The 27,718-nt window shown below is 41.5% G+C and overlaps 1 protein-coding gene across 1 annotated transcript in view; it reads right to left on the bottom strand.

The window, feature by feature from the left end:
* sycp2 (synaptonemal complex protein 2) overlaps positions 1–27,718 on the bottom strand; it is a 68,932-nt gene that overhangs the window by 4,998 nt on the left and 36,216 nt on the right. Inside the window, 20 exon segments of the mRNA XM_060936878.1 lie at positions 3,472–3,629; positions 5,420–5,482; positions 5,662–5,835; positions 5,901–5,949; positions 6,045–6,293; positions 7,126–7,346; positions 7,430–8,063; positions 8,159–8,323; positions 10,574–10,638; positions 11,274–11,436; positions 12,872–12,929; positions 13,038–13,078; positions 13,179–13,221; positions 13,353–13,441; positions 13,561–13,606; positions 16,099–16,217; positions 22,035–22,291; positions 23,687–23,781; positions 24,025–24,076; positions 24,171–24,237. Coding sequence (XP_060792861.1) covers positions 3,472–3,629; positions 5,420–5,482; positions 5,662–5,835; positions 5,901–5,949; positions 6,045–6,293; positions 7,126–7,346; positions 7,430–8,063; positions 8,159–8,323; positions 10,574–10,638; positions 11,274–11,436; positions 12,872–12,929; positions 13,038–13,078; positions 13,179–13,221; positions 13,353–13,441; positions 13,561–13,606; positions 16,099–16,217; positions 22,035–22,291; positions 23,687–23,781; positions 24,025–24,076; positions 24,171–24,237 — 2,808 coding nt within the window.

Below are 27,718 nucleotides of genomic sequence, written 5' to 3'. Positions count from 1 at the left end.
TTACAAAATTGACACTTATACAAAAGTAGAACTCTCTTTCAAGTACATACATTACTTAAACTTTCATTTGATAAAGATCAACTACACCTATGTAAAGGAAACATTGACATAGGCCTTTTGTGATAAATTTTGCATATACATTCCAGGTGAGCACCAACATGATACTTCAAATTTGCTGCTCTAAATCCAAACTAAGGTAACACATTCACTGCTATATTAAATAATGGTTTATATGATTTATGAATACATTTTTCCTTTGGTTCTATAAAGTGTTTATTTACAATATATACAACTATTTACAGTTTCATGGTGCAGAAAATTTATTTCTTCTTTATTTTTGAGCTTTTTAGCAAGAGCTAAAAGCTTGTTGGTCCTCTCCCTCTTTTTTAGCCAACTCCTCTTGATTTTTCACATGCTCCAGCCTTGCTTTCTTTTGCTCTCTTTTGAGTTTAAACAGGGATACAAACGGCACGCCTTTTAGCGGATGCCGCCTTTTTCACGGCTGAATCGTGCAAAGATACGATTTTTTTTTTAGGGGGAGCGTTGGAGTGTCCGAATAATTTTATCAGAGTAAATTCTGTATGCTCAAAGGAAAGCAATCAGATCTGCACGATTCAGCTGTGAAAAAGTCGGCATCTGCGCCTTTAGTTTGTGTGGAGAGATATGATCTGCAATAACATGCATTGCTGACTACAGACCGAAACATACTTTCAGAATGCACTGGCCAAGGCAGGACTAAACTCGATGTGCCTTCTAATAATAATAAAAAAAAAAAAAAACAATAGTAATTTGTAAGCTAAAAAGCCTGTGTCTACACTTTTTTCTTTCGCCGAGTGGCAGCTGTGTTCAACTGGGGCAGGACATGACTGAATGGGTGTTTCTGATTTGTTAGCTGTCTTTAACTGGGGCAGGAGGACGGGACATGACTGAATGGGTGTTTCTGATTCGTCAGCTGTCGTCCTTACACCGCATGGCACGCCCCAAGCGTTTACAACACAGAATTCCAAGTCCTCCGCTCCAAAATCAACCACCGGTCAAATGGTCATCGGTTAACATCCCTATACCCTACCCCCCTAAAATGTTCTCAACGGAATTGCAACAATATAAAAAAGGTCCATTTTGACTGAAAAAAAGCGGAATTCCGCCAAAAAGCGGAAAACTCTCATCCCTGAACAGGGTGCCCACTCTCACCTGATTGTCATCCCATTGATTGAAAACACCTGACTCTAATTTCACCTTGAAATTAACTGCTAATCCCAGAGGTTCACATACTTTTGCCACTCACAGATATGTAATATTGGATCATTTTCCTCAATAAATAAATGACCAAGTATAATATTTTTGTCTCATTTGTTTAACTGGGTTCTCTTTATTTACTTTTAGGATTTGTGTGAAAATCTGATGTTGTTTTAGGGCATCTCATCTCATCATCCCTAGCCACTTTATCCTGTTCTACAGGGTCGCGGGCAAGCTGGAGCCTATCCCAGCTGACTACGGGTGAAAGGCAGGGTACACCCTGGACAAGTCGCCAGGTCATCACAGGGCTGACACATAGACACAGACAACCATTCACACTCACACCTACGGTCAATTTAGAGTCACCAGTTAACCTAACCTGCATGTCTTTGGACTGTGGGGGAAACCGGAGCACCCAGAGGAAACCCACGCGGACACAGGGAGAACATGCAAACTCTGTACAGAAAGGCCCTCGTCGGCCACGGGGCTCGAACCCGGACCTTCTTGCTATGAGGCGACAGTGCTAACCACTACACCACCGTGCCGCCCGTTTTAGGGCATATTTATGCAAAAATATAGAAAATTCTAAAGGGTTCACAAACTTTCAAGCACAACGGTAAATATACAGGTGATTATTTAAAAAAAATATTTCAAACTTCAAAAGTGGCATGCAAATGTAATAAAAGGTGCGCACAGGTGCCCTCATCTATGCCAACTTGCATAAAATACTTTGTTTTGAAATAGATAAATCACAATTCCACTTTACCTTTAAATAGTTTTAGATCAAGCGTCTAAATGTATGTAACTGTGGTTCTACCACAGTTGCCAGGGGCCGTGTTTAATACCTGGATATGCTCTCATCGTTACACACTGACACCTCCTGCAAAGTCACGAAATGGATAAAATAAATCAATATTTTCTGTAAGTATCTACTGCAACATTTTTTTTCCCCTAGAACCTATTTGCCTGCTGAGACAGCAGTGGTTCCAAATTGCATCTTGATACCATCTTTGATGTCAACAAAGACTTGCCATTATCCAGCAGTCCCAGCAAAAAAGTTAAGACTTTAGGCACAGGGCCGTGCACCAGGTCCAACTGGCATACGAGGGGATACAGTGGGACCCACCTCATGCGCCCTACTGTTAGTAGCAAGGCCTTAATTAACCCAACAATGGAGAATCTGGCCTCTACTGTTTGGAGTAGCTTCTCTGGTGCTTGCTGGAAATTCACCGTAGAATTACCCATGTGCACCATATATGCAGTAATATCATATGGCTTTGGCTCCAAAATCAGCAATTCTAGCTGGGATATATCTTTGGTCAACATCTTCACACACTTGGAGAGAGCATCGAGACGTTTACCGAGTGCTGACCAACACTGAAGCCAAGCATGTGAGACTTGTAGCCTGGCCAGGTTGGATGTGGTTGGCCTTTGAATCGAGGTCTAGCCCCGCTTAGTCGCGCTTCTCGAGTTAGCATAAGTACAGCTTCACATTCAGCATAGGGAGCCTCCAAGCCAAAGTCTAAATCTCTCAGAAGGCCAATAGCAAAACAATGGGCACACAGTTGATCGCTGTTCTCTGGCTCCAGGAGATTCAAGCACTGGCTACACAAGCATAGATCCATTGCTGGAAACAATAGGATTCTGGTTTGGTGAAGATGTAGCTGACCCCCCGCAGTCTATTAGCCCCATCCATATTCAGTAAACTGGCATGGCTGAATGAGCGTCTCAATGGACGCAGTAAAAATTTTAGCTAGCAGGTAACAGACAGCAAGCAATGGTTACACACTCAGCTGAGTCTCTCTCAGCCTTGGGGACAGGAAAAATATATAAAAAATTAGCTTCGACTGAAGTTACAAGCTGAACACAAACACCTCCAAACACTTCATGTGGTCCCACCAAGTAGAGAAAAGTAAACAAAATGACTGTGCAGTAAGCATATGTAGAAAATCCTATGTCCCAGTCATTTCATGACATGGAAAAAGCTCAGCATGGTGATGATATCCAAGGGAACATATCCAAGTGTTAAAAACTGCCTCTGCTGATTAGGAGGGATGAAATAGAACTTAATTTGTTGAGCAAGATATTTAAAGGACTTGGTTATCTTGTTACAATATAGAATGTATGAGTTAAACTATTACATTACATAGTTCTACTCTCAGATCTATATATTCGTGATTTGAACTCTCTGTTGAAGTTGGTCCCCATTTATTTGATAATACTTTGGTCTTCTACCTCAAATTTTCTTTTAAGTTCAGAGCTGAACTGGCGGCAGACATAGCCCATTTCCTGAGATGTGCTCACTTCAGACTGTATCAGATCCATATCTGCCTCCACGCTTGTCTCCCAACAGCTTGACACCACTGTGGATCGCATTTCCGTATCTTCAGTAACTAATAACATGCCCAAGCCCGATAAACACAACACATGAAAAATAAATTTAAGCAGTTGCATATCTAAGAAACAACCATCAAAATAAAAGGTATTAAATGTAATGGTAAGCTGTTTTGTATACAGTCAGAGAAAATAAGTACTGAGACACTTTTGATTTTGTTATTTAAGTGCATATAACCACTGCACAGTTACACATAATGTCTTTGGCCTTTCTTCTTATAAATAGGAAAAAAAAAAGCATGTATTCATAAGCATAATAAATTGCAAATGATGTTATAATTGGCAACTAAAAGTAATCATGGTGAATATGAAGGAACTTCCTAAAGTTTTCAGGGACAGTACTACTAAACAACACTTGAATGGAAAATGCTACAAAGCCAGAGCAAAGACCTTAGACATCCCTGTCAGTACAACTGATTCGAAAATATGCAGATGCAAACTTCATGGTACAAAATCACCCCCAGAGAGGTGCACATGCCAGCTTTCACAATGCACTTTCAGATTCATGATAAAGGGACATACCATCAAAGGAAACATGAATGGAGCAATGCACTGGGACATATTAGAGGAGATTTTATTCTCACTGGGCAAGAAATTGAATCTGGGGGAAGTCAAATAACTCAAGCAGGCTTTGCATGGTGTAACCAGTCTCGTGACTTGAATCCCATTCAGAATATACGGTGGATTTTGAAAATTGAGAGTCCATTAGAGGGAATCTTATAACTTTAGAGAGTTGAAGATGATTTGCTAGGAGGAATGAGCCAAAGTTGAACCACAATGCTGCACATACCTAATTACGTCTTACCATAAGATATCTCAAAGTTGTAGTTGCCAACAACAGCTTTGTTAACGTTGCTAAAAATTGTCGTAATACGTTTTTTTTTTCCTATCAATGTTGTTTTTTAAACACATCTTTGTTTATGCTTATGAATACATAATTTTTGTACAAGTATAAAGTCATTTCTAAGTTTATTTCGAAGTAAATGTGTGTAAATTTGAAGTGGCTAAATGCACAAGAAGTATATTAGATAACAAAAACAAGTGTTCAAATACATTGTACATTCTCGTACGCTTTAAAGCACCCCTAAACATTAGCAGTAATTTTTAAACAACTAAACATAATCTATACAGCACATCCTTAATATTTTATAATGGCAAAGCAATGGCCTGGGAATGTAATTACACCCTTACCTATATTAAAAATGAATATATAGACTATTGATAAATTAAAGGAAAAAAATGGGGCTCTGTTATGCTTTGGAGGACATGATTTGGGGTCAATGCAAATTAATTCAAAGTTACTGTATTCTGACTGATCAACTTTACACTATTATGAAACATTTCTATCTTGATGGGGGAGTTTGAGGAGTATGAAAATAATGTAAACCATACGTTATGGACCAGATCTCAATCCGACTGAATACCTGTGGGAGATGTACTGGCATGTCCAAATTTCATCACCATCAAAATACAAAACAATATCATGAGCTAAAATGGTGTTCATTGCTTTGGTACTGTTCCAGAGAATTGTAGAATCTATGCCAAGGACACACTAAAGCTGTTCTGGTGGCTCATGGTGGCCCAAACCCCCCCATGTGTGTGCGTTTATTTTTGTTAATTTGTCACCCATACAGTATGTACAGTAATATTTAAACTGGAAACCATCATATTCTTTAGCCATTCCAAATATCCAGCTGCATTTATACTTGAGCAAAATATCAATTGCACTATGGCTTCTACTTTGTAGATTCATTTTACTCATACTTCTGGTTCTCTCCCTTTACTGTACCTGTTTTCTTCTCTTTCTCTTCTTCCTCAGTGCTGCTGTCAGCTTGCATGGGATGTTTAGAGCCTGTACCCCAAAAGAAGTTTCGATGATATTTCTGTTACTTTCTCATCAAAAGCTACAATTTGTTTATGCTCTCATTCATTACAAAGAGGATAGAAAGTTTCTCTGTTATATGTTGTACAAACTTTTGTTATAATGCTCACAGAAGGAAAAAAAAACAGTATGAAACTCACAATACTAACCTTTTTTATTAGACTCTTGCTTGACATTAGGTTTGAACAGCTTTCTTGGCTTCATTCTAACAGCGCATTCACTGGGCCCAGCTTTAGTCCTCTCGTATTCATCTTCACTGTCATCTCGTTCAGCTAGACTTGTGGAACTGCACGAGCTGGGCCGAGTGGGAATAGTTGTTGGACCTGATGACACAGTGGGTTAGACATGAGCATTTGTAAACAAGGGAAAGATAAAAGATTGATATTACCTGATTCTGCCTTTCCAACACTGCTTCCATGAACAGATGCAGGTGTTTTCTGTGCAAAGTGATTATTATTAGAGAGACCATTTCCACATGTCTAAGTATGATCAAACATAGCAAAGTCTGGCACAAGACAAGAAACCTCTCTACCTCAAGTTCAGTGCAGATCATAGCTATATTGTCCATAGATGTGTGAGATGATTGGCTTGGTGTCACCAAAGAGATGACAGACTCTTTGTCAAAACATGCCTGCAGGACTCTTTGACTGGTGCTGTTTAGAAAGCCCTTAAGATCATCATCATCTTGGTCTGGAGAGTTGAGCAAGGAAGAACATTTCTCCTTACCAGTAGAGGCAATGAGGGGGTGGATGAATGGCTGCCCAAGATTCAGCTCAGCAGTCTGAAACAGAACAGAGGATAAGTGACAGGCTACACTACGGTATCTAACAATTATGCTTAACCAATTCTGACAGTCCAGACTCATATCTGACAAAGGTAAGAATCAGAAAAAACGCTTAAGTGACAATTAGTATCAGTTGACGTTAATACAAATACTGCAAAAACAATTTTCTGTTAAAAACAGCAAGTAAATGAACAAAAATAATTTTGATGAATTTTAATATTCTATTCACAATGTAATTAGGCAGTCCTGTTAGTTCAATTAACAGAAGCAGTTCTGCCAATGAGCCAAAAAAACCTAAGCAACAAGGCTAGGTGATATGGATAAAATCTTATACCAAGATATGGATAATTTCATATTTCGGGAATAATTTATATACAAGTTTTAAAATAGTGCCTAATTAGTACAAGTTCCTCATCTTTTGGTTGGACTGAACCCTGGTTTGTGGGAGTGTTGTGGGCAGCGTCGCGCTGTATTAAGCTCCTCCATGTTTGCAGGGTTTTTTTTGTTGTTTGTTTTTTTTTTTGCTGCAGCACACTGCCAGTAATTCTTAGTCTTGACCTTAGTGATGCAAATCGATAGTGGCAACATAAATGACATGGGAAAATATCTATCAATAGATGCTTATCTTTTGTCCTTTGATATATATTGCCATATTGCACGGCCCAATTAAGCAGCATACACTTATGTGTACACTTGCGCACTCTTACATTATTAGGTGCTTTTGCTGTTCATTAAGTAAACAATGCTTTCGCTATTAAATCCAATGTTGGTGGATTTTCATTATTAATGGACTCGATTTTGGTACAGCCCTAGTTCTTGCCAGACATACCTCTTGAGCACTGTGCTTCTGAGCAACAGGGGTTACAAAAGGGTGAGGTAGACATGTGGCACCATCCCGTCCCCCTGAAGTCTTATAGAAGGAGGATGCTTGGATCCCTCTGAGATGGCAAGGCAACTCCAGCGGAGGAGAAATGGCAACAACAGGAGAGATGCATAAAGGTTGGAGGGGTGTCAGAGGAGATCTGGGTAAGGATGCAATCGTCTCTGCAGCTAAAGGAAATAACTCACATAAGCATAAAACAATAGAAAACTTTTACTTTGTCTTAAAAAAAAAAAATCTGCCAATTTCTTACATCTCATCTTCTCAATGGGGAATGGCGAAAGACAGAAAGAGGCGTGTTTGGAGGCCCACGATTCTTTTGATGCTGCAGAAAGCAAATTCTTCCTGTTCTTTGACCGTTCAGAACACAATAGTTTCTTGACCTCTTTCTCCTTCATAAACTTGCTGCCCATCACTGAATGTGTAGTGGTTTTTCCTGGTTGTTCATTCTCTTTCTCAGCTTGTTCGTTTATACCATCTGTCTTTCCTTCTTGTGCTGTGGTTTTGTTTGAATAAGTCTGAAGCACCTGAGATGGTTTAACCATTAATTTCTGTTAAGTAATCATTGAACAAATGAATTTTAAAAAATCTTCAGTTGGAGACAACATAAGAAAACACATGCTCATATTTTTGGATAAAACCTTAGACATAAAACCAACTTTTGCATTTTCCTTTCCTTTGGTGGATCCTGGAACAGCTGCAACAATCTTCTCGTGCTTTGATTTTTCATGATTTGGTAATTCTTTTTCCTGTTTCGCCTTCACAGCCTTATGGACAGCCTTGGACCTGAGTTGATGGTGTCTTTTGACAGGTGGTTCGACTAAAGCAGCCCTGTTCTGAACTGAAGCTGTCCTCTGAGCCTTTTCTGGCTGTTTGATGATAAACTTCTGTTTAATGAGAGAAGAGTTCAATGTGTCACTGAGTAACAAACACACAAAGGATTACAGTTCAGATTATTTATAGAGAGGTGACAGAATCTTGCCTTTGCTGGAGGTGGTTCATTGGTTTCTGACTCACTCTCAGAATCTGACAACTCTCTGTAGGATTTGGTCAGAACTGAGGTTCTTCTTGGCCTGTCTGTTGGCTTTTTGCTGGCAACATTCTTGCTTTTCTTATGCTTTTCCTCTACTATTTTCTTCTGCCTTTTCTGAAATTTAAGAAAACACAGCCTAAAAAAAGTCAAACACCTCACTTAATTCGACAAAGTTAAAGAGAAAATCATGACAATTCTTCAGTAGTGTGTGCGTGTAATACACACACACACACTAATATATATATATAAAAATGTGTGTGTTTATATATAAATAAAGTAAGCGTGTGTCTCATATCATCTCTAGCTGCTTTATCCTGTTCTACAGGTCACAGGCAAGCTGCAGCCTATCCCAGCTGACTACGGGCGAAAGGCGGGGTACACCCTGGACAAGTCGCCAGGTCATCACAGGGCTGACACATAGACACAGACAACCATTCACACCTACGATCAATTTAGAGTCACCAGTTAACCTAACCTGCATGCCTTTGGACTGTGGGGGAAACCGGAGCACCCGGAGGAAACCCACGCGGCCACGGGGAGAACATGCAAACTCCACACAGAAAGGCCCTCGCCGGCCACGGGGCTCGAACCCGGACCTTCTTGCTGTGAGGCGACAGCGCTAACCACTACACCGTGTCGCACGCGCGCACACAATATATTTATATATATAAAAATGTGTGTACACGTATGTGTGTGTATATAAAGAAAGTGTGCTTTCTTTATATACACACACACACACACACACACTTTCTTTATATATACACACACACACACACATTTATATATATATATATATATATATATATATATATATATATATATATATAAAAATAAATACACACACACACACACTAGTGCATCTCAAAAAATTAGAATACCATGAAAAAGTTCCTTTTTTTCATAATTTAATTCAAAAAGGTAAACTTTCATATATTCTATATTCATTACATGTAAAGTGAAATATTTAAAGCCTTTTTTGTTTTAATTTTGATTATGGCTTATAGCTCATGAAAATCAGAAATCCAATATCTCAAATTATTAGAATATTCCCTAAGATCAATCAAAAAAAGGATTTACAATACAGAAATGTCCAACTTCTGAAAAGTATATTCATTTATACACTCAATACTTGGTTGGGGCTCCTTTACCATGAATTACTGTATCAATGCGGTGTGGCATGGAGGTGATCAGTCTGTGGCACTGCTGAGGTGTTATTGAAGCCCAGGTTGCTTTGATAGTGGCCTTCAGCGCATCTGTATTTTTGGGTCGGGTGTTTCTCATCTTCCTCTTGACAATACCCCACAGATCCTCTATGGGGTTCAGGTCAGGCAAGTTGGCTGGCCAATCAAACACAGTAATATCATGGTCAGCAAACCAGTTGGTAGTAGTTTTGGCACTGTGGGTAGGTGCTAAGTCCTGCTGGAAAAGGAAATCAGCATCTCCAAAAAGCTCGTCAGCAGATGGAAGCATGAAGTGCTCTAAAATCTCCTGGTAGATGGCTGTGTTGACTTTGGACTTGATAAAATACAGTGAACCAACACCAGCAGATGACATGGCACCCCAAATCATCACAGACTGTGGAAACTTCACACTGGGCTTCAAACACCTTGGATTCTGTGCCTCTCCACTCTTCCTCCAGACTCTCGAACCGTGATTTCCAAATTAAATGCAAAATGTACTTTCATCTGAAAACAGGACTTTGGACCACTGAGCAACAGTCCATTTCTTTCTCTCCTGAGCCCAGATAAGACACTTCTGACATTGTCTCCGGCTCAGGAGTAGCTTGATATTAGGAGTGCAAAAGTTGTATCCCCTTTCTTGAAGATGTCTGTTCGTGATGGGTCTTGATACACTGACACCAGCCTCAGTCCACTCCTTGTGAAGCTCTCCCAAGTTCTTGAATCAACTTTGACAATCCTCTCAAGACTGTAGCCATCCCTGTTGTTTGTGCACTTTTTCCAGCCACCCTTTTCAGCAATGACCTTTTGTGGCTTACCCTCCTTGTGGAGGGCATCAGTGATCATCTTCTGGACAACAGTCAAGTCAGCAGTCTTCCCCATGATTGTGGTTGTGTGTACTGAACTAGACCGAGAGATACACTGTTCATACTGTAATTTTTTTTTTCTAATATTTTGAGATGGGTTTTTTTTTATGTTTTTGTACTGTATGCCATACTGATTAAAATTAAAATAGAAAAATGCTTGAAACATTTTAGTTTGTGTGTAATGAGTCTATAATATATAACATTTTCACTTTCTTAAATAACTGATGGAAAATATTGAACTTTTTCACAATATTCTAATTTTTTGAGATGCACTAGTATATCTCTCACACATATATATAAAACATTTTCCCTCCACTTACCCGCTTTGGTTTAGGCAGTGCTTTTGCAACCGTTGTTGAAGGAATGGGTATGTTTGGAGTTTCAACTAAAAGAGATTAAGAATTTTAGTACCAGCTTCTTTTTCCCCCCATTCATAAGGCAAGGTAATACTGAGGAAACAAGCAAGTATTACACCAAAGAAAACCGTTTATATTTAACAGTATAATCAGTATATTGAAAATTGCAGCAAAATATGCTAATTAATTATATTGTACAAGTTGAAGCCTCATTCAATTAATGAGGGTCCTTACATGTAAATTTTCAAACTCAGGAGCTGTCATAGGATACAGAAAATTTTTACATAGGAGGATCACTCATAGGATTTTCTCCAACTAACTCGATTTTTATGAATACTACTTTGGTTTAAATGCTCCTGATTTACAAATAAATCTGTTCATCTCCAGTTTGATAAGTATGGCCCATTATCTGAAACAGGATTTGTACTAGAGTTGGAAAAGCAAAATATTTTGTTAAGGAGGTAAGGTTGTTTCAAATAATATTTAAATCACAATAAAAAAGACTTGCCACAATAAATGATTAAGAAAGTATTACAATTTCTTCTTGGTGGAGTGAAAAATAACTAAATAAGAATTCCTCTCCATTGTCAAATAATTTGTATACTGTGGTTTAGGTCTTTTCCCCAGAACAAACAAGAATAGCATAGCTGTGCAAAAGGCATACACGTGATGTCCGCAGGATGATTAACCGGCTTAGCTGGCTGTCGTGTGTAGTCTGCCACTTTAGGCTTTGGTATCCTGTTTTCGGTTTTTAGCCAGCTATGTTCCGTCATATTGTCAGTATCAGTGTCACTAAACAGATGCTTCTTCACATTACAGCCATGAAGCTGTACATACATACATACATACATACATTTACACACACAAAAAAACAAACGCATAATTAAGGCTGCAATATATGGACAAAAAAACAAAACACTAATAATACACATTCCCCTCTGAAAATATTGAAATGACAAGGTTGCTTCTTTGTTTTTGCTATACACTGAAGACTTTTGGTTTTGAGGTCGAAAGACGAATACAAGATGATGGATTATAATTTCAGCTTTAATGTCCTTAAATTTACATCTAGATGTGTTAAACAATTTAGAACATGGCACCATTTGTTAGAACCCACCCATTTTTCAAATGATGAAAAATATTAGAACGTGTGTGTGTGGCAGTGGGGGCGTGGTCAAGCGCCGGTCTGTGACAGGAAGGCGGAGCCAGGGAAGGTGAGTGGCAGAATCGCTACATCTGACGGTGATTAACCTGTGTTGTGTGTGTTTTCCCAGTAACCGCTCCCTATTTAAGGAGGCAGAGGGAGAGCAGAGGGAGCGCAACCCGGGGCGAGAACACAGAGAGGGTGTGTGTTTGTGTGTTACGCCGCATACTAGAAACGGGCGATTTAAACTGAAAAGTTGAGAAATAAAAGCCCTCTCTGTATCTAAAGCGTTGTCCTGCCATCCTCTGTGCTCCACCCACACTCCGTAAGCGCTACAATGTGACTGTTGCCCAGGTGTGCCCTGTTAGATTAATTGTTTCAACAACTGATAGCTCTGAATGTCTACTATTGGTTTGGGCCCTGTGTTTTGCCTTTGAAGACTGCATTTGTTGTTAAAAAGGATAAACCAACATGAAGACCAGAAAGCTGTCTTTGAAAAACAGAAAGCCATTCTGAAGCTGAGAAAATAGGGTAAATCAAACCATTGACTCCATTGCACAAGCACTGGTCATAACCAATAGAACAACTAGGAATTGTCATGAAAAAAGAAAGAAACCATAACCAGAGATCAAACAGGTCGGCCAAGAAAAACAGCAGCAGTTGATGACCGATACATTGTTGTTTATTTTTTTCTTTACAGCTCTAATCACAGTCAGTGGCGTCACCAACCACCTCAACATAGCAGGGGTTAAGGCATCACAATCCACCATTTGAAGAAGACGGCAAAAGCAGAAATATATAGGCTATACCACAATATGCAAACTACTCATCAGCAGTAAGAATTGGATGACCAAACTGGAATTTGCAAAGAAATATAGAGATGAGCCACAAAAGTTCTGGAGCCAAGATTAATCTCTTAGCACAATAGGGACAGTGTCATGGCTTGGGCTTACAGGACAGCTTCTGGAAAGGGCTTACTAATCTTTACTGATGCTTTAACTCATGACAGTAGCAGCAGAATGAATTAAAAAGTCTACAGAAACATCCAAATGTCTTCAGTGTAGAGCAAAAGAGCTGACCTTGCTGTTCCGAGAAAATAGTCTTAATAATTCTCTGACCTTCACAGGAGGACACTTCTTAGAGGTACTAGAAAGAGTTCGTGAACTGCTGAGTACACTGAGGGAAGAAGAACAAATTAAACCAATTGTGAATATCAAATCATATTTCACCTTTTGAAAACTATGTTCACAATAAAATCATTTCAGACACCAGAGGGTTAATTACCTGCTTTCCATTCCAGATATTTCAGAAGACCTATTTTTTTTCTAGGAAGCAACAAACTGAAATTAGGACTACATGAACACAAAACAATGCTGCAGAATATATCACACAGTACATATGTAATAAAAAGAACAAGGCTTTTACCTCACGGGGCTCTGGCACATCTAGAGTGAATGCATAAACGTCCCTGGCAAAAGCAGTCACATATCAATCAGTTGACAACAATACAAAAATACCTATGGATAATGAATCCTATTAGTATTTAAAAATATTTCAAATTCCTATCTAATTTCCCAAGATTTAATTTTAAATCAGTACTTATTCTGAGTTGATGGCTTCTTGGATTGATATGCCTGGCCTTCTGAAGATGACTTCAGAAAGCCAGATGTATTAGCAGAGATCTTGGCCTGGAATGACACAAATATATTTCAGTAATAACTACATAAAATTAAAAAACAAATTTTATTTCTTGTTTGGTCAATATTTTAACCATCAATTAAACCAGTACAATGTTGAGAAAACTTACAACTGAATTTGGACACCAACTCTTGTTGAAAGTATGTATGTATCTACTGAAGAAAGCAGAATATTAAATAAGTAATAGATGGCTAAAATGAAAATATAAGATAGATGTGTCGCGCCACAGGATTTTTGTACCAGATGCTCTGTGTACAATGGTGCGTATAAACGGCGTTTAAAAGTGCGCGATATTTTGCACCGTTTTCGCTGGCTGATCCAGTAATTATCAACAAATAATCACCTCAATAAGCATCCCTACAGGTTACATTTACCACTTTTAACATCATCCACGACTGTGTTGGACTGAGGCTGGTACTGGAGGACTTGAGACAGGAACTCGTTTTAAATGACTACCGTGTAGTGTCTAGAACCGGAAATGAGTTAACACTTGACAGCGTCCATTTATTGTACACTTCATGTTCAGCGGTTAGAAAGAATAAAAACACATTTTATGACTGTCTCGCATCAACAACAGTTCTAGCTTTGTTGGTAACATTTTGTACAGGTTAAAGTTGGTCCCATGTTAGAAAGAGAATATTGGCAAATAATATCCTGACATAATTGGCACAGTGCCAAAAATTTATTTGGCACGGCACCAACCAATCAATGAGGCATCAAATTAAATATACCTACAACTGTTTTGCAAATCCATAGTAAAAGTGTGTTTTGTCATTCTGGTCCAAAAATACACTTTAGACCTAGCTGAAACATCATGTACAGTGGGGCAAAAAAGTATTTAGTCAGCCACCAATTGTGCAAGTTCTCCCACTTAAAAAGATGAGAGAGGCCTGCAATTTTCATCATAGGTACACTTCAACTATGAGAGACAGAATGGGGGGAAAGAATCCAGGAAATCACATTGTAGGATTTTTAATGAATTAATTGGTAAATTCCTCGGTAAAATAAGTATTTGGTCACCTACAAACAAGCAAGATTTCTGGCTCTCACAGACCTGTAACAACTTCTTTAAGAGGCTCCTCTGTCCTCCACTCGTTACCTGTATTAATGGCACCTGTTTGAACTCGTTATCAGTATAAAAGAAACCTGTCCACAACCTCAAACAGTCACACTCCAAACTCCACTATGGCCAAGACCAAAGAGCTGTCAAAGGACACCAGAAACAAAATTGTAGACCTGCACCAGGCTGGGAAGACTGAATCTGCAATAGGTAAGCAGCTTGGTGTGAAGAAATCAACGGTGGGAGCAATTATTAGAAAATGGAAGACATACAAGACCACTGATAATCTCCCTCGATCTGGGGCTCCACGCAAGATCTCACCCCGTGGGGTCAAAATGATCACAAGAACGGTGAGCAAAAATCCCAGAACCACACGGGGGGACCTAGTGAATGACCTGCAGAGAGCTGGGACCAAAGTAACAAAGGCTACCATCAGTAACACACTACGCCGCCAGGGACTCAAATCCTGCAGTGCCAGACGTGTCCCCCTGCTTAAGCCAGTACATGTCCAGGCCCGTCTGAAGTTTGCTAGAGAGCATTTGGATGATCCAGAAGTGGATTGGGAGAATGTCGTATGAAACCAAAATAGAACTTTTTGGTAAAAACTCAACTTGTCGTCTTTGGAGGAGAAAGAATGCTGAGTTGCATCCAAAGAACACCATACCTACTGTGAAGCATGGGGCTGGAAACATTACACTTTGGGGCTGTTTTTCTGCAAAGGGACCAGGACAACTGATCCGTGTAAAGGAAAGAATGAATGGGGCCATGTATCGTGAGATTTTGAGTGAAAACCTCCTTCCATCAGCAAGGGCATTGAAGATGAAATGTGGCTGGGTCTTTCAGCATGACAATGATCCCAAACACACCGCCCGGGCAACGAAGGAGTGGCTTCGTAAGAAGCATTTCAAGGTCCTGGAGTGGCCTAGCCAGTCTCCAGATCTCAACCGCATAGAAAATCTTTGGAGGGAGTTGAAAGTCTGTGTTGCCCAGTGACAGCCCCAAAACATCACTGCTCTAGAGGAGATCTGCATGGAGGAATGGGCCAAAATACCAGCAACAGTGTGTGAAAACCTTGTGAAGACTTACAGAAAACATTTGACCTCTGTCATTGCCAACAACGGGAATATAACAAAGTATTGAGATGAATTTTTGTTATTGACCAAATACTTATTTTCCACCATAATTTGCAAATAAATTCTTTAAAAATCAGACAATGTGATTTTCTGGATTTTTTTTTTCTCATTTTGTCTCTCATAGTTGAGGTATACCTATGATGAAAATTACAGGCCTCTCTCATCTTTTTAAGTGGGAGAACTTGCACAATTGGTGACTGACTAAATACTTTTTTGCCACACTGTACATCACGTACATTTTGAAGGTTTTCTGCCTGGAAAATAGACCATTTTGGGTTGCGTGCACATGATTTCATGCCAGATTTACAGTAACTTCCCTTGGTCCAATTTCACTTTGGTTTGTATTTCTTGCATCGAGAGGCTTAGTAATGTAATGTAGCGAGTATAACTCAAAATCAATAGTCTGAGAATCTAGTATGAAAATCTGGTGGACTGACACATATGTCTATTTTACCTGTTAGTTGGTGCAATGTTGAACTGGGAGACATGCTCCTGTGCTGCTGTACTAAAGGCAGTGCAATTATAATGGCTCTTTATGTGCTTCACCATGCTCTTGGCTACTTTCTCCATCTTCTATAGAAAAAGAAAACAAAAAGGGGGGTCAATACAGTAATCTAAATTTCATATTCATGCAAACACACTAAACCCCATTACATTCTTGAGGATGTTCTGATGGTCGTGGTGTAAGTACAACCAATACTTTAACCCATATTTAAAAACAGATTAACACGATTATTTCACTGTTCATAAATCATACTAACCACCTATTAAAATTATTTAGAATAGAATACCTTTATTGTCACTGCACAAACGTACAATGAAATTTAGTTTGTCGTAGGAGAGCAAAGCCACTGCGTATTTGCACGCTGCCACTCCTGGGCACTTCAGCCCAAGGCCGTCCCATGGTAACCTAACTGCACGTCTTTGAACTGTGGGGGAAACCGGAGCACCCAGAGGAAACCCACGCAGACATGGGGAGAGCATGCAAACTCTACACAGAAAGGCCCCCGTTGGCCGCTGGGCTTGAACCCAGAGCCTTCTCAAGTCAACTTTGTCAAATATGCTATACATGCTTGACATACAGCACAGATGAAATTTCAGTTCTCTCTGACCCACAGTGCAAACAGGCAATGCAATAAATAAAAATAGAATAATTGAAATAAACAGTATAAACACTCTAGATAAGAAATAGACATAGACTAAACACTAAAATACACACACACACAAATTGGAGCAAAAGGACATAAAATAAAACAGTCAACGGGACTTGAGGTATAGACCACTTGCATGTGACATCACAGCCGATCCAGATTGTAAACAGACGCCATCTTGTCGGTCAAACGCCATATTTCCGCCTTCTACCTTTTCTTCTGGAAAACCCTACTATATACAATTCTACTACAACGTCAACTCCACTGAAAATCAATAAAACATAAGACGAGTGGAATCCTGTGTCTGAGTCCTTCCCTTTCAAGTGTGGGAAACCCATGATGCTCACATACACTTGACAGTAGGCTGCCACAGGACCCCGACAGGCGTGCAAAATGGATTGCTGCTATCAGGTATACCATATATACAGTAATAGTGATCGACTACTGATACTTGATCTAACTGATAATATAAAATATTCAACCATAATAGTAGATATGGCGGCGCATGATGGGGATGCTGCGGCTACAAGCTCTCCCCACTTGTGCACGTTTATGTTTTTTGTGTGTATTTTTGCGTGTTGTTCGTCTTTACCAGACTTCAATATCCACTACAACCGTATGGACTTACTGGACATTGGTTTCCAGCAGAAAATGATGGTTTGTAGCGATTTCCATCGCATGCACAACATTCCGGACAAGATAGCGAGATCAGCGGGGTCTCCGTGGATTGTTATCGGGTCTGGCAGGTGAAGGAGGCGGCGTCAGGAGAGGAAGCAAAAGCGAGGCTGCAGAGCCGGCCTGTTGACTAAGCTCAGAAAACAGCCACTCAAACCTCCACTGCCAAGCCTCTATCTCTCCAACGCCAGATCCATGGTAAACAAGACGGACGATTTGGAATGACAGCTGGAATTACCTTATTCTATAATCGGCTGGTCAGTGCAATACTAGATACTACTGATATCTAGTATCAGTACTAGTACTCAATACTTAAGTGACTTGCCCGTCCAATGAGGATTGTTATTTTCTTGTTTACAAGATGCCACATCTGAGGGGGGGATGACAAATCCTGAATTTCTGTAAAGATAACTGTCCAGAGATTTATAAGCACGCAGTGCTTCACCACTGAACAGCGAGGGAAAGTTAATGAGGTAATTATACACATCTGGGTATTCCACCTCTGGCAGTTCAATATCCACTGACACGGTCGTGAAAACTACGTCCGGTAATCGATAAGGGTCACTAATCTGTAGGTCGTTTATTTTATACATATATCTAGTTATCTGTTCATTAGAAAAATGACCCATGTAGTCCGTCGGTTATATTCAGCTGTGTTGTTGACCGACAAGATGGCGGCTGTTTACATTCCAGCCGGGATTCAGTCACGTGACTGCAAGAGGTCTATAGCAGGTAAACATGAAATAAGCAGTATAAACAATAAACTAATAGCTGTTAAGGTGAGGTAGTGCAGAATAGTGCAAATGGGCGAGGTAAAGTGAAATGTGCAGTCCCTGAGTTCAGTGTGCAAATGAATGTTGAGTATATATATATATAAAAATCTCCTTCTCACCCCCGGCGGGGGGGTGGTATCCATGTCATCCTCAAGCTCGGGTCCTCTACCAGAGGCCTGGGAGTTTGAGGGTTCTGCGCAGTATCTTCGATGTTCCTAGGACTGCGCTCTTCTGGACTGAGGCTTCAGATGTTGTTCCTGGGATTTGCTGGAGCCACTCTCCCAGTTTGGGGGTTACTGCCCCAAGTGCCCCCACTACCACAGGGACCACGCAACCCTTGACCTTCCACATCCGTTCCAGCTGCTCTTTCAACCCTTGATACTTCTCAAGTTTCTCATGTTCCTTCTTCCTGATGTTGGCGTCAGCTGGGATCGCCACATCTATCACCACCACCCTCTTCTGCTCTTTGTCCACCACCACTATGTCCGGTTGGTTAGCCAGGATCTGTTTGTCAGTCTGGAAGCTGAAGTCCCACAGAATCTTGGCCCTGTTGTTCTCAGCCACCTTCTGTGGTATGGCCCATTGGGACTTGGGTATTTCTATTCCATACTGGTTGCAGATGTTCCTGTATACTATCCCAGCCACTTGGTTGTGCCTCTCCATGTACGCTGATCCAGCTAGCATCTTACACCCTGCTACTATGTGCTGGACTGTTTCAGGGGCTTCTTTGCACAGTCTGCATCTTGGGTCTGATCTACTCTGGTAGATCCTGGCCTCTATGGCTCTTGTGCTTATGGCCTGTTCTTGTGCTGCCATGATTAGTGCCTCTGTGCTGTCTGTCAGTCCTGCATTATCCAGCCACTGGTAGGATTTCTTGATATCAGCCACTTCCTCTATCTGACGGTGGTACATGCCATGTAGGGGTTTGTCTCTCCAGGTTGTCTGTTCCTCCTCCTCCTCTGCACTCTCATCAGGGTTCTGCTGCCTGAGACATTCACTTAGCAGTTCATCCTTTGGGGCCATCTTTCTGATGTATTCTCGGATTTTCGATGTTTCATCCTGGACCGTGGTCTTGACGCTCACTAGCCCTCGGCCTCCCTCTTTCCGCTTAGTGTATAGTCTCAGGGTGCTGGACTTGGGGTGGAACCCTCCATGCATGGTGAGGAGCTTTCTAGTCTTGATATCTGTGGCTTCTATCTCCTCCTTTGGCCAGTTTATGATACCAGCGGGGTATCTGATGACTGGTAGTGCGTACATGTTGATGGCTCGGACCTTGTTCTTACCATTCAGCTGACTTTTCAGGACCTGCCTTACTCTCTGGAGGTATTTGGCTGTGGTTGACTTCCTTGTGGCCTCTTCATGGTTTCCATTAGCCTGTGGGATGCCAAGGTACTTGTAGCTGTCTTGGATATCACCTACTGTATGTTGCCCTCTGGTAGGTCAATCCCTTCAGTCCGGATCATCTTGCCTCTCTTTGAGACCATCCGGCCACACTTGTCCAATCCGAATGACATCCCTATGTCATCGCTGTAGATCCGGGTGGTGTGGATCAGCGAGTCTATTTCTCGCTCATTCCTGGCATACAGCTTGATATCATCCATGTAGAGCAGGTGGCTGATTGTTGCCCCACTACGGAATCGGTACCCGTAGCCGCTCTTCGTGATGATCTGACTGAGGGGGTTCAGGCCCATGCAGAACAGCAGTGGTGATAGCGCATCTCCTTGGTATATGCCGCACTTGATGTTGACTTGGGCAATGGGTTTTGAGTTGGCCTCTAGGGTTGTCTTCCACATTTCCATTGAGTTCTGTATGAAGGTCCTTAGGTTCCTGTTGATCTTATACAGTTCCAGACATTCCAGTATCCATGTGTGTGGCATTGAGTCGTAGGCTTTCTTGTAGTCAATCCAGGCAGTGCACAGGTTGGTCTGTCTCTTCTTACAGTCTCGGGCGACTGTTCTATCGGCCAGTAGCTGGTGCTTGGCTCCTCTGGTGTTACTGCCAATTCCTTTCTGTGCCTCGCTCATGTATTGAGCCACATGCTTACTCATTTTTGCCGCAATGATGCCTGACAGGGCCTTCCATGTTGTGCAGAGACAGGTAATTGGCCGGTAGTTGGATGGGATGGGTCCCTTCTGGGGGTCCTTCATGATTAGGACTGTCCTGCCTTGGGTTAGCCATTCTGGGTGGGTTCCATCCCTCAGCAGCTGGTTCATCTGTGCTGCTAGGCGTTCATGGAGTGCAGTTAGCTTCTTCAGCCAGTACGTATGGATCATATCGGGGCCTGGTGCTGTCCAGCTCTTCATCTTTGACACTCTTTCTTGGACGTCTGCCATTGAGATGGTTACTGGTTCTTGTTCTGGGAGGTTGCTGTGGTCAGCTCTTAGGTCCACTAACCATTGGGCATCGGTGTTGTGTGATGCCTTTCTTTCCCATATGTCTTTCCAGTATTTTTCCACCTCAGCTCTTGGTGGGTCTGACCGGTTGTTGTTCCCCTGCCATTGAGAGTACACCTTGGCTGGTTCAGTGGAGAACAGCTTGTTTATTCTCCTGGCCTCTCCTTCCTTGGTGTATCTCCTCAACCGGGTGGCCAGAGCTGTTAGTCGCTGTTTGGCAGTTTCGAGTGCCTCTGGTATGGAGAGTGAGTTGTACTTCCTGGGCGCCCCTTTATATATGATTGATTATATATACGATTATATATATATGTGTGTGTTGGGGGGGTGGGAACTGTGAGGGTGACATGATGTCAGATGCTGAAGGGGGGGGGGCACGGGGGTGTACGGGCAGAATCTGTGGCAGGGGGAAAGAACAGGGAGGGAGTTGAGCCTCCTGACAGCCTGGTGAAAGATACTGTCCTTGAGCCTACTGGTTTTGGCCCGGAGACTCCGCAGTCTCCTCCCTGACGGCAGCAGGCTGAAGAGGCTGTGAGATGGGTGGGTGGGGTCACCTGCAATCCTGATGGTTTTGCAGGTGAGGCGGGAGTGATTGATATCCATAAGAGAAGGGAGAGAGACACCAATGATCCTCTCGGCTGCTCTCATGATGCGCTGCAGAGTCTTGCAGTAGGACACGGTGCAGGCGCCGTACCACACAGTGATGCAGCTGGTCAGGATGTTCTCGATGGTGCCTTTGTAGAATGTGTGCATGATGGGGGCCGGGGCTCTTGCTCTCCTCAGTTTGCAGAGGAAGTATAGACGCTGTTGGGCTTTTTTGGCCAGTGATGCGGTGTTGTTGCTCCAGGACAGGTCTTCAGAGATGTGCACACCCAGAAACTTGGTGCTGCTCACCCTCTCTACTGCAGCACCATCGATAGTTAGTGGAGCATGCTGGGTGTGCGCTCTCCTGAAGTCCACAACAATCTCCTTCGTCTTCTCCACGTTCAGGCGGACATTGTTGTCCTTGCACCACATGGCCAAGTGGCTCACCTCACTCCTGTAGATTGTCTCATCGCCATTGTTGATGAGACCCACCACCATTGTTGATGAGACCCACCACAGTCGTGTCGTCCGCAAACTTAATGAAGAGGCTGGAGCTGGATGTTGGTGTGCAGTCGTGGCTCAGCAGAGTGAAGACGAGGGGGCTCAGCACACATCCTTGGGGGGGCCCCCGTGTTCAATGTGATGGTGCTGGAGGAGTTGCTGCTGACCTTGCTGTGAGGCGACAGTGCTAACCACTTTCACCACCGTGCCACCAATTTCTTCCATTTTTGTGTTTTGTATATTCACAAGAAAAATTAGGCTTATTTTTTGGACTGAGGATGCTTTTATTACCACAAAAAACTGCAAGGTTCTCACCGTATTGTTGCTCATGTCAGCACCATTGCTCTGAGCCCATCCACTCTGTTCAGTGGTACTGAGTTTCGGTTGGGTTAGTCTCGGTGTCTTTTTCACTGTGGCCTCTTTTCCAGCAGCCCTTAGCTCTGGTGGGTTTTGCTCCTGCTGCTCACGCTCTCTTAGCACCTGCTCCAGTCTTTGAGTGAGCTGAGCATGAAGCTGTTTGTGACTCAGTCCTCCAGAGTTGCTCTGGGCTGACACTGGCTTCTGTGGTGGCTCTGGAGAAGAGACAGATGCAGAGAAGAAAAACGATGTACTGTATAACTGCTTTTACATGGGGACTTGCGCTGGAACAAGTTGCCCCAGTGCAACTACCCATCTAAACACGATTTGTTCTGGAACAATTTGACACCGGTTGGCACAACTTGCTCCCCTTTTTGAGGTGGTGTAATTTCTTCCGGAACATCTTGTTCCCGCTTACCATCTAAAAACACAATTGGTGGCAAGTAAGAGGGCTCATGCGTGCACAGTAGCGTTCATCTGGGTCAGTTATCATCCAGACAAGACCGTTTTGCAGCAAATTCAATAGTCAGTTTTTCACGAGTGCTTTGGCTTATCAAAATTCACTTTTAGATGATGGAGTCAAGCGATTCCCAAGCCAATCGCAGTGATAACTGGACTAAAGAAGAGGTTCTTACCCGCCGAATCACAGAGTTTGTAAAGAAACGAGCAGCGAGAGAACAATAATGCAAGTTAAAAACAAGCTTCTGATCACTGATTTGTGCATGCACTTTTCTGTTCACCTGTCTGTCTACCATTCTGCCACCGATAGTGAGCGAGCGTATAAAACACGAGCGTATAAAAAGTGGGCACAGCTTGTTCCCGCTGCCCGTGTAAAAGCAGCATTAGATTACTGAATGGTCCCTGACAGCGTAACCCCACCAAAGCTGCTTTTACACAGGCAGCGGGAACAAATTGCACCCACTTTCCTTCGTGTTTACACACTCGCAAACCAGAGGTTAGACAGGTAAAACACAAGTGTGTGCATGTGCAAATCAGTGATCAGAAGCTTGTATTAACTTGCTTTATTGTTCTCTCGCTGCTTGTTTCTGTTTAAACACACTGTGATTCGGCGGTAAATCGGCTCATTGTGACCCGATTTCTCCAAATCCACCGGAGTATCTGCATCTCCCCACAACTAGATGAGGGTAAGAACTTCTTTAGTCCAGTTATTACTGTGATTGGCTTGGGAATCGCATGACTCCATCATTTAAAGGTGGAGAAATTTGACAAGGAAAAGTACTCGAAAAGAACTGACCATTGAATTTGCCATGAAGCAGTCTTGTCCAGATGATACATAACCCGGATGAATGCTACCGCACATGTGCAAGTCCTCCTGTTTGCCACCAATTGTGTTCAGACAGTAAACAGAAACAAACTGCACCACATAAAGTGAAGCAAGTTGTGCCCACTGGTATCAAATTGTTCCGAAACAAATCGTGTTTAAATGGAAAGCTGCGCTGGGGCAACTTGTTCCAGGAACAACTTGTTCTGACACAAGTGCCTGTGTAAAAGCAGCTGAAAAGTGTTCTGGTACTGCTACTAGAGGACTGATGCAACTGAACTAATGAGAACTTGAGCTAAGCTTTTCTGTCTCAATACATCACTGTCACCTGATTTGGACTGATGTGAAGGTTCATGCTGACATGGGAATAATGACCCAGACACTGAAATTCTCCTTTTGCTAAGGCAGCCTGGACTTGGTAATCTGGCAGTAGAGTAAAAGACAATCAATATTCATATGTACTGGTGTCAACACTGACAAAGTACTGAAATGTGAATTAAATACTGATCCTCTCTTATAATACTGAATGCACATATTGAAAAAACTAGATTTCTCAACTCAAAAAGGCAAGTATATTTTAATAATACAAATATAATGTGCATTGTATAAACTCATCAAATGATCCTATTATATTGTGATTATCATTATTTTGCAAAAAACACTTACATAGAGGTTTCTCTCCTTACAATTGGCTGGGAGTCGAATACTATACTGGTATCTTTTATAAAACAAACAAAATAAATTAATTAAAATATTCAATGGGTTATTAGACATAACGAATCTTTAATAATGAACAGACAGCATAACTATACCTAAAGACTCTCCCTGGAGCTCTTGGTCAGCATGCACCATTTCTACTACTTTCTCTACAGGGATATGCTACAATGAAAAAGTGTGTTATTTTAAATGTCAGGGATGAAAACTGATACAACAGAAAGAAAGAGAGAAACAACAGGAGAGTACTGTTCTGAACATACCCACAGTCAGGTTCATAAGTATTTGGACACCGACAAAGTTAGGTCATTTAGTGTCTACTGTACTCTATACAAGCTGCGATTATATGTTGGATAGCATCTCAAAATACAGACTTTATTTACAGCAGTGCTTAAAAGTTTGTGAACCCTTTCGAATTTTTTATATTTCTGCATAAATTTGACCTAAAGAGTCATATTTTCAAACAAGTCCAAAAGTAAAACCCCAAATGAAAACGATGATTTGTAAATAATCTTTGACCTGTATTATACTCAGAACAATACAAGGGCATATTATTTGATGTTTTACCTCATGAATTTTATTGTTTTTCAGAATAAACGCATTTAAATTTTGATTCTTGCAACACATTTCAAAAAGAAAGTTGAGACGATAAAGCACTTACTACTTAATGTTCCCATTCCTTTTCACAGCACTTAAAAGATAATTAGTAACTGAAGACACCAAATGATGAATGTGTTTCAGGTGTTACTTTGTCCCATTCTTCCTGGAAACAGGTTTTAAAGTGTGCAACAGTACAGCGTTGTCATCATATTTTTCCATTTCAAAATTCACCACACATTCTCTTTTGGGAACAGAGGGGACCGGCACCCTCTTCTTCTGCAGCCATGCCTTTGTAATGTGTGCAGAATGTGGTTTGCATTGTCTTGTTGAAATATCCCTGGAAAAGATGTTGTCCTAAAGGTTGCTCCAAAATCTCAATGCACTTTTCTGAATTAATGCTGCCATCATAGAAGTGGAAGTTACCTTTACCAAGGGCACTGATACAACCCCATACTATGAGACCCTGGCGTTTGGATTTGATGCTGGTAATAGTCTGTTGAGTGGCCAGCTGTGTTCTCACCTCATTATTGCACTTAAAAGTAAGCAAATAAAAGGACAAGGGTTGACTGTGACATTTGCATTTGGAATCTGTTGCTGTTAACTCTCAGTATGAAATCCAAAGAGCTGTCACTGCCAGTGAAACAAGCAATCATTAGGCAGAAAAATCAACATATACCCATCAGAGAGATAGCCAAATCAACTGTCTGGTAGATTCTTAAAAAGAAAGAATACACTGGTAAATTCTGATAAACCCCTTAACAACAGTTGGCCAGATCAAGAAGACCCTCCAGGAGGTATGTGTGTCTATGTCAAAGTCAACAATCAAGAGAAGCCTTCATTAGAGTAAATATGGAGGAGTTTACCACAAGATGTAAACCAATGGTAAGCCTCAAAAAAAGAAAGACCAGATTAGAGTTTAAAAGAGAACGTTTAAAAGAGCCTGTACCATTCTGGAACAACATCCTATGGACAGATGAGACAAAGAAGAACTTGGACCAGAATGATGGGAAGAGAAGAGTATGAACGGAAGGAAATGCTCATGATCCAAAGCATATCACCTCATCTTATGACATGGGCATGTATGGCGAGCAGTGGAACTGGTTCTCTTGTATTTATTGATGTGACTGCAGATAAAAGCAGTAGGATGACTGAAGTGTATAAGGCTATATTATTTGCTCAGATTCAGACAAATGTCTCAAAACACAGACCGTGCTTCACACTGCAGATGGTCAATGACCCTAAGTACACTTTGAAAGCAATCCAAGACTTTTAAGGTCAACAAGTGAAATGTTCTGCAATGGCCAAACCAATCCTCTGACCTAAATCCAATTGAGCATGCATTTAACTTGGTGAATGTAAAAATTCCACAAGAAAAAAGCAGAAAGTGAAGACAGCTGCAGTAAAGGCCTGGCAGAGCATCACCAGAAACTCAACATCTGGTGATGACTATGCTTCAGGTTGCAAAAAGGCTCTCTCAGATCATTACTTCATCTCAATTAAAAATGTGTCTTAGTCATAATATATGCAGTCTGCCATGCTACCAAGTCAGACATACATTCACATCAGCTACTGCATATAGTTTTATCAATAATCTCCCAGAGTTATCCACTTTGACTAGGTCACTGTCTGACCCCTCATAAATTGACCAGCAAACTGAATGCTAAGAGTCAGTCAGTGCGTTTACATGCACATCCAAATCGAGCTGCTGTCGGTAATCGAGCTAAGGGTCCCAGCAGGGGTGCCAGAGAAATCCAATCCTACATGCACACAAGGAAATCGAGCTATTGTGTGAAGTACATTGTGCACCCGAGCCACAGGTGGCGCTACACGCCCCATCGTGTTGGTACACTTCCGGTTGTCGTCATGAAGAGCTATTCAAGAGTGTAAACAAAGTTATCAGTTCCGTGTTCTCCATTGCGCATTTTTCTCCAGTCCATGAATTTTAATATATTCAACTCCTTAAGCTGAATGAGCATGAACTCTGTCTCCTCATTGCTCCAGAAGTGCACGTTTCTGCTCGCCATTTTCTCTTCTTCGTTTGTTCCTCCTGACCTCTTCTGCTGCTCGCTACTACTGTTGTCATGCCGACCGAGGCTGTCGTGTTTCCCGCTTGTGGTCTCGTCACTCGTCACTTCCGGAAGGGGCAGTGCTGAAGTAAGTAGCTCGACTACGTAGCTCGATAGGGTTTACATGCACTAAGTAGCTCGGCAAAAATCGCATAATCTAGGTCGTGTAGCTCGATTATGAGAAATCAAGTTCGGTTCAATTTCAGCCTAGCTAAGGTGTATCCATGGCATTTAGAACTTCGATTTCAGTCGAGCAATGGCAGGAATTCGATTTTCTCTATGTGCATGTAAACGCACTCATTGTTCCTCTGCACTCCAGATAATGTAACTCCACTTAAAGGAAAAATACGTAGAGAAAAAAGTAGCATCCTGGTATAACACTCACATATGCACCTTAAAACAGACCACTTGAAAATTTGAACATGAATGGCCTCAAATCCCACACACAAATGGTATACATGTTGAATTTCCATATATACAGTGGGGCAAAAAAGTATTTAGTCAGCCACCAATCGTGCAAGTTCTCCCACTTAAAAAGATGAGAGAGGCCTGCAATTTTCATCATAGGTACACTTCAACTATGAGAGACAGAATGGGGGAAAGAATCCAGGAAATCACATTGTAGGATTTTTAATGAATTAATTGGTAAATTCTTCGGTAAAATAAGTATTTGGTCACCTACAAACAAGCAAGATTTCTGGCTCTCACAGACCTGTAACAACTTCTTTAAGAGGCTCCTCTGTCCTCCACTCGTTACCTGTATTAATGGCACCTGTTTGAACTCGTTATCAGTATAAAAGACACCTGTCCACAACCTCAAACGGTCACACTCCAAACTCCACTATGGCCAAGACCAAAGAGCTGTCAAAGGACACCAGAAACAAAACTGTAGACCTGCACCAGGCTGGGAAGACTGAATCTGCAATAGGTAAGCAGCTTGGTGTGAAGAAATCAACTGTGGGAGCAATTATTAGAAAATG

This window comes from Neoarius graeffei, chromosome 13 (genome assembly GCF_027579695.1).
Source record: "Neoarius graeffei isolate fNeoGra1 chromosome 13, fNeoGra1.pri, whole genome shotgun sequence".
Classification (NCBI taxonomy): domain Eukaryota; kingdom Metazoa; phylum Chordata; class Actinopteri; order Siluriformes; family Ariidae; genus Neoarius; species Neoarius graeffei.
The sequence above is the reverse complement of the archived record's forward strand: the minus strand, read 5'-3'. Positions and strand labels throughout refer to the sequence as shown.